The following is an 11,456-nucleotide window of genomic DNA, read 5'->3' on the forward strand; positions in this document are numbered from 1 at the left end:
AATGGGCAGCTTTTGAGTAAGCTTTTAAATTTAATGTTAATTGTTTGCTCTAATATTGTGCATGTTTTATTGAGCACACTTGCCATGTTGTGTGTGTGGAGGTCAGAGACCACTTGAGGAGTTGTACCACAATTTGGCGAAGGTGTTGAACTGTGTAACCAAGAGTGACCTTGAGTTCTTCGGCTTTTGATCCTTCAGCTTCCACTCGCTGAGTACAGGGGTTATGTGTGTCCACCAGTATGCTTGGCCTGCTTTTTTCTTGACTCAGTGCATAGAATAATAGTAATAATAGTATAGTACCAGAATATTTGCCAGTAGTCTGGTTTTGTTTTGTTTTTTTAAATTTCTCTCTCTCCTTGAAGACAGTCTTGTTGTATTGTCCAGGCAAGATCAAATTCATGATCCTCCTGCCTTAGCTTCAAACCTGGACCTTCTGTATTTTTGATTAATACTCTATTAACTATATTACAGTGACACTAAGTTGAAACCATGCATTTGTGCACTATTCTTATTTAAAAACATTTTGCCTGTTGTTAATGTGTATGGGTGGTTTTGACTGCATGTATTCATACACCCTATGTGTAGTGCCCTTGGAGGCCAGAGTGCATTTATGATTCCCTGGAACTGGAGTTATAAATAGTTCTAAGTTGCTATGGGGTGCTGGGAACCAAACCTGTGATCTCTTCAATAGCAGCAAGTTCTTTCAGTTTACAGCCATCTGTCTGGCCTTCCACCCTTAATTTTTTATTCATATAATGTTATGTGTGTCTGTATATGTGTTCTTTGGATGTTGGAGGATAGTCTGTCGGAGTTGGCTTTCAGTCTTGTGGTTATTAAGCCCAGTCCTCAGGTTTGATAGTAATTGTCTATCTACCTGCTGCGCTATCTTGCTGGCCCTGCTCCTTTTCTTTAAATGTGCAATGCTTACTAAGAGTTTAATTTAGGAGCTGCAGATTTTTTTGTTTTTCTACGTAGCTAGAACTCAGTATGTTTCAAGCTATTCCTGAATTTACTGTGATCCACCTGCTTCTGCCTACTGAGTGTTTGGATTAAAGGGGTGTATCATCACATCCAGTTTAGGAACTGCAGATCCTAAAATCTGATTTAGTATTAACTTTTTGTTATTTTTTTAGTTCTAGTTTAAGGCCAGTAACCAGACAGTACTCTTCAAGGGTGTATGCATTACCAGGCCAGCCAGTTGAAGAGACAAGTCTGTTGAAGAAAGGGAGTTAGAGTAATGTTTACTTTCTGCACTCAGTTACATGAACCTTTGTTTAAGGATCTGCATTCATCTTAACCTGTTGAAAAACATAAATATTTGGCTAGTGGTATCTCATCTAAAAGAGTTAGAGCAAGTGTTCTCTGCCTGAGAAGAGAGAGAGTTTGTAGGATTTACAGTTTAGAACAGAGGGTCTTGAGCTTAAATGTGAATTAGTTTCCTGTAGTGGCAGCTTGTAACTTGGAATGGAGAAGAAATACTGTCAGGCTGTTACTATGTGATTGTTTCGGTAAAGTGTACAGACATAACTACAGGCAAGCTACCCTTGCACATAAATAAAAGCACAGATGCTCACTGTCTGGAGTCTTTAATGGTCCTGGTTGTGAATTCTGGGATTGCAGTTACTAGCTTTCTTTTTTTTTGGCTTTTCGAGACAGGGTTTCTCTGTATAGCCCTGGCTGTCCTGGAACTCACTCTGTAGACCAGGCTGGCCTCGAACTCAGAAATCCACCTGCCTCTGCCTCCCAAGTGCTGGGATTAAGTTACTAGCTTTTTATAGCACGTGTCTGGAATAAGGTTTTTAAAATTTTTTTTATTTTATTTTATTTTATTTTTCAAGACAGGGTTTCTCTGTATAGCCCTGGCTGTCCTGGAACTCACTCTGTAGCCCAGGCTGGCCTTGAACTCAGAAATTTGCCTGCCTCTGCCTCCCAAGTGCTGGGATTAAAGTCATGTACCACCACTGCCTGGCCCTTGGAATGAGTTTTTAAGATGAGCAAGTATAAATAATTTTACAGGAAGATAGGTGGTTAGATTTTAGAGGACAGCTAGGAAAGTCAATTTTCAGAGCAAACAATTTGGCATATTTTTGTATGAAACCTAGTTTATATGACTAATATGTAATCGCTGGTATTCTTTATGGTGTTTCTAGTCTGTGATACGAGCCCTTTAGAAGTGGATAATCAAAATTAATCTTTAGCAATGTATTGAGATGGATGCTGTAATTTCCCCCATATTATCTAAGTAAACTACATTTCAGACTAGGAGTCGCCCAGCTAGAAAGAAGCCCATAGTATCTGTTTATAGAGAGAGTCTCAGCAACTTGTCCATGCTTGTCTCCATCACCCATAGTGATTGTAGAGTGAAAATGCTGCAGGTCTCAGTATGAATTCATAGTGTACTGTGTGATGGTTCTTTGAGAATTTTATGTATATATACAATGTAATTTGGACATGTCTACCCCTTCCTTCTTACTCTTGCTGGACACCTGTTCTCCATATTCTTTACCCCAGCTTCATCTCCCACCCTCAGAACCCACTGAGATTATACCTGCAGTATATGCTTACAGCATTGCCAGTGCACCTTCAATTCATGTTACTGGTCCTTTCCCCTCCCACCAACTTGAACCCAGGATGTCATGTGATCTCAGGTATCTGGTCTAGCCTCTACCACTGAGCTGCACCCTCGGCTAATTTATTCTTCAGCAGTTTCATCCAGGTATATAATCTGGTCACACTTGCCCTCCCCCACTCCTGTGACTTAACACTTTTGAGTTTAGAGTTTGAACAAAGGGCTACAGGGAAATATGGAAGATGAACAACATTGCCTTATGTTGGGATTGTGGTCTTGTATAGTTCAGAAGTCAGATCTGGTGATTTGTAGAAAGATGGAAGTTTGCCAAGGGTTAGGCTAGGCAATCTTTTTGGATGGGATGAGTGGGGTAAGGTAGCTTGGGCTATTTTTTTTAAAGGATAGTGTGGCTTGTGATAGCCCATTTAAGTGGTTTCTTAGGAGATTTCTTTCTTTTTTTCAAAACGCTTGGTACCTGCTCTTTTTAAAAAGGGACAGCTACTATATCTAGGCCCAAACAAATAGCTCAGGATTCAGAAAAACTCATGAGCTCTCTGGCTGTGTTCTCTCTGCCATGGGACAGCATAGCACACAGAGGTCTGTAGCCTGGTAGATGAGCTTATAGGGTTCTTAGCACCTGAAGCCCAGAGAGGCCTCACATTTTCTTCAGCTCCCACCATTACTGTACTGTAAACATTTTAATATATCTTTATTTTTCGTGTGTGCTCATGAGTATGTGCAAATACCATGCTGTGCCTGGGGGGCTCAGAAGACAGCAGTTTATGGCAAATCACTTCGCTTCCACCTTGTGGAGCCTGGAGATTAAATGTAGGCTGTCACGCTTGGTGGCCCCTCCAGGACTCTTCTTATTCTACTGAATTGGAAAATAAAGGTTCATATTCAGGAGGGTTAGAGAAGGTCAAAGCTAGAGTATGAAGTATATAGACATGGTCTGAGTCCATCCCTTTCAGACCCTAGGGAATCAACTTACTAGACTGCCATTGCTTTTCTCTGATAAAGGAGGTAAGATGGGATGCTTCTGAGGGTAAATAGGGTAATACATGAAGTAAGTAACCCATAAGGTCACCGTTAACAAAAGAGAAGAAAAAGTTACTGGAAAGGGAGGTGACATATGAGCATAAAGAGACTATGACCTGATTCTAGGGGTGTTAGCTTGCAAATCAAGTGTACACAGCAAAAGCATCAACTCCCTAGCAGCCTACTTCTTAAACATAGAGTGTTTTGTTTAAAACATTACAAGCAAGTTTCTGTTTTTTCTTTTTAAAAGAAACAGCAAAGGAAGTTAAAATAATGTCTCAGTGGTTAAGAGTACATACTGTTCTTTGAGAGGACTTGAGGTCAGTTCCCAGCACCTACTTACTCTGGCAGCTCACAACTGCCTGTAATCCCAGCTCTAGGAGATCTGATAACTGTCTTCCTCAATCATATGCAGGCGTGTGTATACCTAATAATAAAGATATTTTTAAAAAGCAAGTAGCTCAATCCAGTATATGTATGATTTTGGAAAAGTGTTAGGAGGTGGCAGTATACTACTGAGTCTGGAAGGTAGTTCTGAGTAAATTGCTCTTTTTTTCACACAAGTAGGGTAAGAGTGGTTTGCTTATTTTTATTTTATATATGTGAGTGTAATGTATGGATGTCTGTGTAGCACTTGGATACCTGTCGCCTACAAAGGTCAGAAAAGGGCAACAGATTGCCAGAAGTGGAGTTAAAGATGGTTGTGAACTACAGTGTGGGTGCTGGGGTTGGAATTTCTGTCCTCTGGAAGTATTGCTCTTTCTTAACCACTGAACCCAAGAGTTGTCTTAAGTTTTTATAGACTATATTCATTTTGAAATTGAGTTGTGTTAAAAGACAAGACTGTTTGATTTGTACCGGAACATGTTGCTTTATACTAAAATTTAAACACAGCTGTGGAAGGTTAGGGTGGGAGGTCTTGTCCACCTCTCTTTAGTATTTTAAGCAAGTGGTTATCAAGACCTGTGCTCCAGCTTTGAAATGACAGGATTCATCCTAAGGCAGCCTATTTCATGGATAGTTCTATGAAATAGAAATGTCGAAATCATAGATAGGTCATGTGCTGTTAACATATATGGCTTACACCTTAAATCACATTCAAGCAACACTACCTGGACTCAGCAGATTATATTGTGTGTTGTGTGTGTGTTTAACAATAATAATCAGGGCTGGAGCGATGGCTCAGTGGTTAAGAGCACTGACTGCTTTCCCAGAGGTCCTGAGTTGAGTTCCCAGCAGCCACATGGTGGCTCACAACCATCTGTAATGGAATCTGATGCCCTTTTCTGGTGTCTTCTGAAGAGAGCAACAGTGTACACACATACATAAAATAAATAAATCTTTAAAGAACAAAACAAAATAATAATAAAAAAGAGGCCACAAATTTAAGGAGAGTGGGAAAGGTGTTGGAAGGGGGGGGGATGATGTAATTATATCTTAATTCAAAAGTTTAAAAAAATGGATTTTAGGTGATATGTAGATCTTACCTGCTGGGGTTTCAGATGTATTAAAATAAAGTCTGACTCCTAAATGTTTTTATCTTCTAGGGCTTGTGTTTCTTTTGGTCCTAAGAATCGTTCAATTGGAGCAGCAGCTAAGAGCCAGGTATAATGTCTGTCTTCCTAAAATGACTTATTTCTCTGATTTGTCTTTTCACTCAGCACCAGAGCCCTCTCTTTATGCACTTGTGGGGAATGACAGTAGCGTATAATATACTTAATAGTGGGAAATGACAGTAGCATATAATATACTTAATGCAAATCCTATGGTATGGTGGGTTTTTTTTGTTTGTTTGTTTTTGTTTTTTGTTTTTTTTAGGTATGGGTCTTGTTATATGTCCTAGGTTGTCTTAGAACTCTTTGTAGCTCAGGCTGGTCTTCTTGCCTCAGCTTCTCCTGTGCTGTGTGCCAGCATTGTCAGTCTGTGCAGATCTTTTAAAAGCAGTGTTGTTAACTTTTGGTATTTTAAATGGTCTTTGAAACTATTCTGCTAGGCCTTTCATCTTCATATGTAAGGTTATTGTTAGCCAGGCACCATAAGAAAGGCCATCAGACGTGAAGAAGTTTAGTAACAGCTTGCATTGTTCTTTGTCAACAAGGATCTTGATATATTTGCTTGTTTTTGAGTAACCAGAGCAACAGAAGCTCCACGAATCTGTTACCCTGAATGTCTGAGGTATCTGTAGAGTTAACGAGTTGCATGTTTGACCTAGATACAGCTCAGTCTGGAGCAGCAAATGTATGAGTAGCTTTTGTGACCAGGCAGGACCTAAAGTGAGCCTATGATGCTGTTGCTGGGGTTGGGGAGATGGCTCAGTGGGTCAGGTGCTTTTTGTAGAAAATAAAGTGGGAAGTAGTAGAGGAAAAACTTGACAATGATTTTATGTGCACATAAAAATCAGAGAAGTTTCTTGCCTGGGGATGGACATCAGTTGGTTATATGTATGAATCTTGGGCTCAGTCTCTAGCATTAGATAAACACATTCAGTTTATTTTATAATCCCAGCACTTGAGTGATAGTGTCTTAGTTAGGGTTTCTATTGTTGCAACAAAATACCATGACCAAAAAGCAAGTTGGAGAGGAAAGGATTTATTGGGTTTATGCTTCCACATTTCTGTTCATTACCAAAGGAGGTCAGGGCAGGAACCCAAGCAGGGCAGGAACCTGGAAGCAGGAGCTGATGTAGGGGCTTATTCAGCCTGCTTTCTTATAGAACCCAGGACCATCAGCTCAGGGATGGTACCACCCACAATGGGCAGGATCCTCCCCTATTGATCACTAATTGAGAAAATGCCTTACAGCTGTATCGAATGAAGTCATTTTTTCAATTGAAGGTCATTCCTCCCCATTACTGTAGCTTGTATCAAAGTGACATAAAACCAATACGTGGAGGCATGAGGATTAACACTTTAGACTTATCATTGGCTACATACCAAGTTTAAGGCCAGCCTGGGATAAATGGAAACCCTATCTTAAAGAAAAATGGTGCTTGGTGAGTTGGTTTTTACTTGAGTGTTTCATAGTCTTATTTGTAGAGTGTTCTGAAAAATTTTAGAGGCAGTTGATAGCAAATTTCAAATGGTTGTTTTATAAACGTCACTGAATTTGTTTAAACTGCTTTCCCTACTGAACAGTTAGAACTGCTTTACACTGACTGCCTGGTTCTGTAAGTGATTATTATTATGTATGATACACTGAATTTCTGGTTTAGGCCAGGTCTGACTTTGGAGGCTTCACTGGTATGGCCTCTATGGAGAAATTGTATAGAGAGCTTTTCCACCTGTGCAGGATCCTATGCTGTGAGAACGAGCACAGGTACACCCTGGAGCTTACTTAGAATGCCCACCACTGTTCCTGTGAGTCTATTCTAGAGGAATTGAAAATCTAGAAAAGTATAGGGATTGTGGAGCTTAACCACTATGGAGAGAAATGAAATCTGTCTTTGTAAGCATCTCCAAGTGTTTGTTTTCCCTAAGTGAGATCATACTACAAGTGTTTTTTTTCTGTTAAAAGTGGAAAAAATTATTTTTCCATTTAAAAAGTATTACCCTTATAGTATTTCAGTATTTGGAGATATGATTTTCACTTTCCTGTTACAAGAATAGTTAGAAATACTCTTCCAGGCCGGACAGTGGTGGCGCACGCCTTTAATCCCAGCACTTGGGAGGCAGAGGCAGGTGGATTTCTGAGTTCAAGGCCAGCCTGGTCTACAGAGTGAGTTCCAGGACAGCCAAGGCTATACAGAGAAACCCTGTCTCGAAAAACAAAAACAAACAAACAAAAAAAACCAACCAAACAAACAAAAAGACTCTTCCAAATAGCCTTTGTTCTGTAAATGTACTCCGGTAATTTTTTCCTTCATGGGACTGAGTGTATGTGTGTTAGAGATTGACTCCAGAGTAGTTTACATGCTGGGTATGTACCACTTATACCTTCAGCCCTAAGCTGCATCTGTTTAATGAGATTTATGAATTAATAAGCATTGATGAATTTGTTCCTGGAAAGTTTGAAGCATAAACTTGAGAGTAGTTTTAGAAGCTAATAGTTATTTTCTGTAAATATTAAAAGTTTAGGAACAAAATCTTTTGGTAAGTGTGGTGGCCTGACTTGATGGAGAGGAAAAACATGTTCTAGTCTTCAGCCCTGTCAGTGGGACCCATAGAAGTCCCTTGTTCTAATTTTACTTGATTTAGAAAGGTTAAATGTCTAAAGAAAATTGAAACTTGGAAGGATACCTTTTCCTTATGTCTTACTACTCCCCTCCCCTTTTGTGTGTTTGAGCATTTGTAAGATTGTACATTAGATGGATTAGTGAAGTAGCCATGTTCTTGTGTTCCAGAGTAGAGTTTTACCAGGGGCACGTGGTTAGAAATAAATAGGACAGTTTATTAAGAAAGGGAAAGAACATGTGAGAAATAGGAGTAGGCTAGGCACCTGACGCCTGCTGGCTTTGTGTGTTCATGCGCAGAAGTGTTGTTCTGACATCTCCCTACATAGCCCTGGTTGGTCTAGAACTTGGTAACTTTTAAAAAAGGATCCTAACTGACCCGAGGCTGTTGAAAATTGGAAATGGAATGCATTTCTATGCATTTCTCTTTTCTAGGTAATTTCTAATGCCAAGAACACAGTTCAAGGGTTTAAAAGATTTCATGGGCGTGCATTCTCGGATCCATTTGTGGAAGCAGAAAAATCTAATCTGGCATATGATATTGTGCAGTTGCCTACTGGATTAACAGGCATAAAGGTAAGGGTCTGCAGATACTGTGTTCTGAGCCCCGTTTCATCAGTTCATTACATATGTGTCGTAATGTATGTGTCAGTCAGTGGAGTTCTCATGAAGCTGTAACACCTTTACTTTTATCATACACATGAGTATTTTGCCAGCATGTGTATTAGTGTACTGTGTATGCCTGTGCTCTTAGAATTCAGCAGAGGATATTGGATCCTCTGGGACTTAGTTTTGAACCCTCATGTAAAGGGTACTGGGAATTGAACTCCCATCCTCTAGAAGAGCAGGCATTGCTTTTAAATCACTCAACCATTTTTCCAGACCCTAAAATGAAAATTTTAATGTTTAAAATATTAAAATTAAATGAAAATTTAAATGTTTTAATGTTTAATAACATTTCTTGCTGATTAAGGCTAGTAGTCTTTGAATGATAGTAATAGTTTACGAGCTATTGATGGTGCTGTTCCTCTGCATTGGAAACCTGGGGAGGGACATTAACTCTGTCACTGCTATTGGTGTTCACAGAGAGAGCTGCTGTTCCAAGGTCATATTAGTGAAGTCTTGTAGAAGAGCAGGCCAAATAATAACTTGTTCTCATTAGCCAGTCTCATTGCTGTAGTCATGTCAGTAGAGGACTGAAGCTGCAAACATGTTCTAGGGAAAAGTGAATTTGGTCTTTGAAACATTTACAGAAGATTTTCTGTTATAGTGACCCCATCGCACTGAGAGGTTGGGATACAGGCTGGGGTAGTAACCTGTATCTCCTATAGTGGAGTAACAGGAATGTAGGCAAGTGAGCGTAAGAGTGATATTTCATGTATTATAGTTTTTGTTTTTTGAGACAGGGTCTTACTCTGTAGCTGAGAATTGAGATGAGGAGCAAAAGGTTTTCCTTAAGATTGATTACCTTCCGGTTCAGTGAATCAAGGTTTTTGTCACCAAGACTCAGTGTTTGTTTGTGAACTGCATCCTGAAAGTTGTTCTCTGGGTGAGCCCTCTATACATATTGTGGCACATACCCACCCCTCTTGAATAAATGTAATTTAAAAGTGACGACTAGGTTTATGTAAGGTAACTGTGGCAGTAATCTCAGAAGAGTTTGAATGGCTCACTGAGGGAAAATGCTGTAATGCAGCAGAGGGAAAGCTGAAAAGATACTGTGAGGAAATGGGGACTTGTTACAGTCAGGAAATAGGAAAGGTGTGTAGAAAAAGGAGGAAGGAAGATCTGGGGGAACTGGTCTGTCTCTGTCATAGTCTGTGTCATAGGGACTCAGTGAGGGGAGTCTGTCCCTGTCTCTGTCATAAAGGGACCAAGTGTCAGCTTGTGCAACCAATTAGGATTGGAGGGACTTGGTTGCTCAGTCAAGCTCTTCCAAGTTGAGAGAGGATCTGTTCTAGATGTTAACTGCTGGGTGGGGCTAAGTGTGGAAGGATGGGTTATCCAGGGTAGGTAGAGTTTTATCATGAAACATTTCCTGAGACTTGGTCATCATTTATTCTTTAGCCCAATAAGCATTTATCATGATTGTGTGCGTTCTGGGGCAAAACCACTTGTGTCCTGGTTGGGAAGATGAGTAATGTAAACACAGCGTACAGTCTACACAATCTTCTGCTGGCAAGGCAGTTTCTACTAGCAGTCCTTTTTAGGGCAGGGCAGGGTAGGGTGATTTGCTTTTGGATCAGGTAATTGCCTCAAGGTTTGCATTAGGTTGTGGCTGTCTTTCGCTAAGTGTACTTAGCAAAAATAGTAATTTTGAAGGTAATATTTTTTGTAAGGATAACATTGTTCAGTTCCCTCTTGAGGCACTGTTCCATTAACTAGGACATGAAGTGGACTAAACTTGGATCCTTTTGTCTTTCTGCAGGTTACCTATATGGAAGAAGAGAGGAATTTTACCACTGAACAAGTGACTGCCATGCTTTTGTCGAAACTAAAGGAGACAGCAGAAAGTGTTCTTAAGAAGCCTGTTGTAGACTGTGTTGTTTCGGTGAGTTTGGCTCTATGGTTTTAGGGAGCTGTCTTAAGAACTGGAGAGAGGAAAATTGTTTTTACTGCAAGTAAAAATTGTTACTGTTGTGTTGTAGTGGTCATTTTGAGAAGTTCCTGTTTTGAGACAGAATCTTGCTGTGTAGTCCAGGCTGCCCCAGTAACTAAATGTACCTGCTTCTGTCTCCCATGTGTTTGGGATTGTAGTATGATACCTGTGTGGTGTGGGCTGGCCAGAGAGCGTGCTGTGTAGACAAAGGTGATCTTGCACTTGGTTGCCATTCTTCTCCCTGTGTCTCTTGCCTGTGCTGGAATTCCAGCATGGCTCAGCTTGCCTGGCTGAAAGGAAAACAATCACTACCAGGCTGCCCACTCACCCAATCTGAGCCAACTCCCCAACCTCATATTCATTTTTTAAGTCTTCTCCTTTTTTCTCCAGATCTATTTAAGTCTTTGTCTGAAGCCTCATTTGAAATCCCACTTTTTTCTAAGATTTTCTTTTTCTTTAGTAAGTACCTAGTGTAGTGCTTAGGGACAAGGGTAACTACTTGATTGAATAAGTTAATGTTAAATATCTTCCTTGTCTCCATCTTTTTTTCTTCCTGCCTGTATCTAGTTCTAGAAAACAGAGAGGTATTACATCTTTTAGTTTTCTGTGCACTATTGTTTTGATGCTAGCCTAGCTGCTTGTAGTAGGGTTCTGTATGGTGGGTCTAGAGGCTGTATGAGTTTCTGTATTGCCTTTGCCATGTATGCCCTCATCCTGCCGTTGTTATCTAGTTAGGGTTACTGTTGGTTGTGATGAAACATCATGATCAAAAGGAACTTGAAGGAAAGGGCTTATTTGGCTCATGTTTGCATAGCACTGTTGATCATTAAGGAAAGTCAGGATAGCATGGCAGGAACCTGGAGGTAGGAGCTGATTGTCTAGACCACAGAAGAGCTGCTTACTGACTTGCTCTTCATGGCTTGTTCTGCCTGCTTTTAAGACAGAGCCCAGGACCACTAACTGAGGGATAGCTCCATCCGTTATGGACTAGGCTCTTCCTCATCAATCACTAAATGCCTTACAGGTTTGCCATCAATCACTAAATACCTTACAGGTTTGCCATCTTATGGAGGCATTTTCTT

At 40.2% G+C, this 11,456-nt stretch overlaps 1 protein-coding gene across 1 annotated transcript in view; it reads left to right on the forward strand.

Moving 5' to 3' along the window:
- Positions 1-11,456, forward strand: part of Hspa4 (heat shock protein family A (Hsp70) member 4) — a 41,961-nt gene that overhangs the window by 4,371 nt on the left and 26,134 nt on the right. The window contains exons 2-4 of the mRNA XM_034504540.2: positions 5,155-5,212; positions 8,211-8,351; positions 10,204-10,326. Coding sequence (XP_034360431.1) covers positions 5,155-5,212; positions 8,211-8,351; positions 10,204-10,326 — 322 coding nt within the window. The remainder of the gene's footprint in view (positions 1-5,154; positions 5,213-8,210; positions 8,352-10,203; positions 10,327-11,456) is intronic.

The sequence above is a fragment of the Arvicanthis niloticus genome, chromosome 6 (genome assembly GCF_011762505.2).
Source record: "Arvicanthis niloticus isolate mArvNil1 chromosome 6, mArvNil1.pat.X, whole genome shotgun sequence".
NCBI lineage: Eukaryota > Metazoa > Chordata > Mammalia > Rodentia > Muridae > Arvicanthis > Arvicanthis niloticus.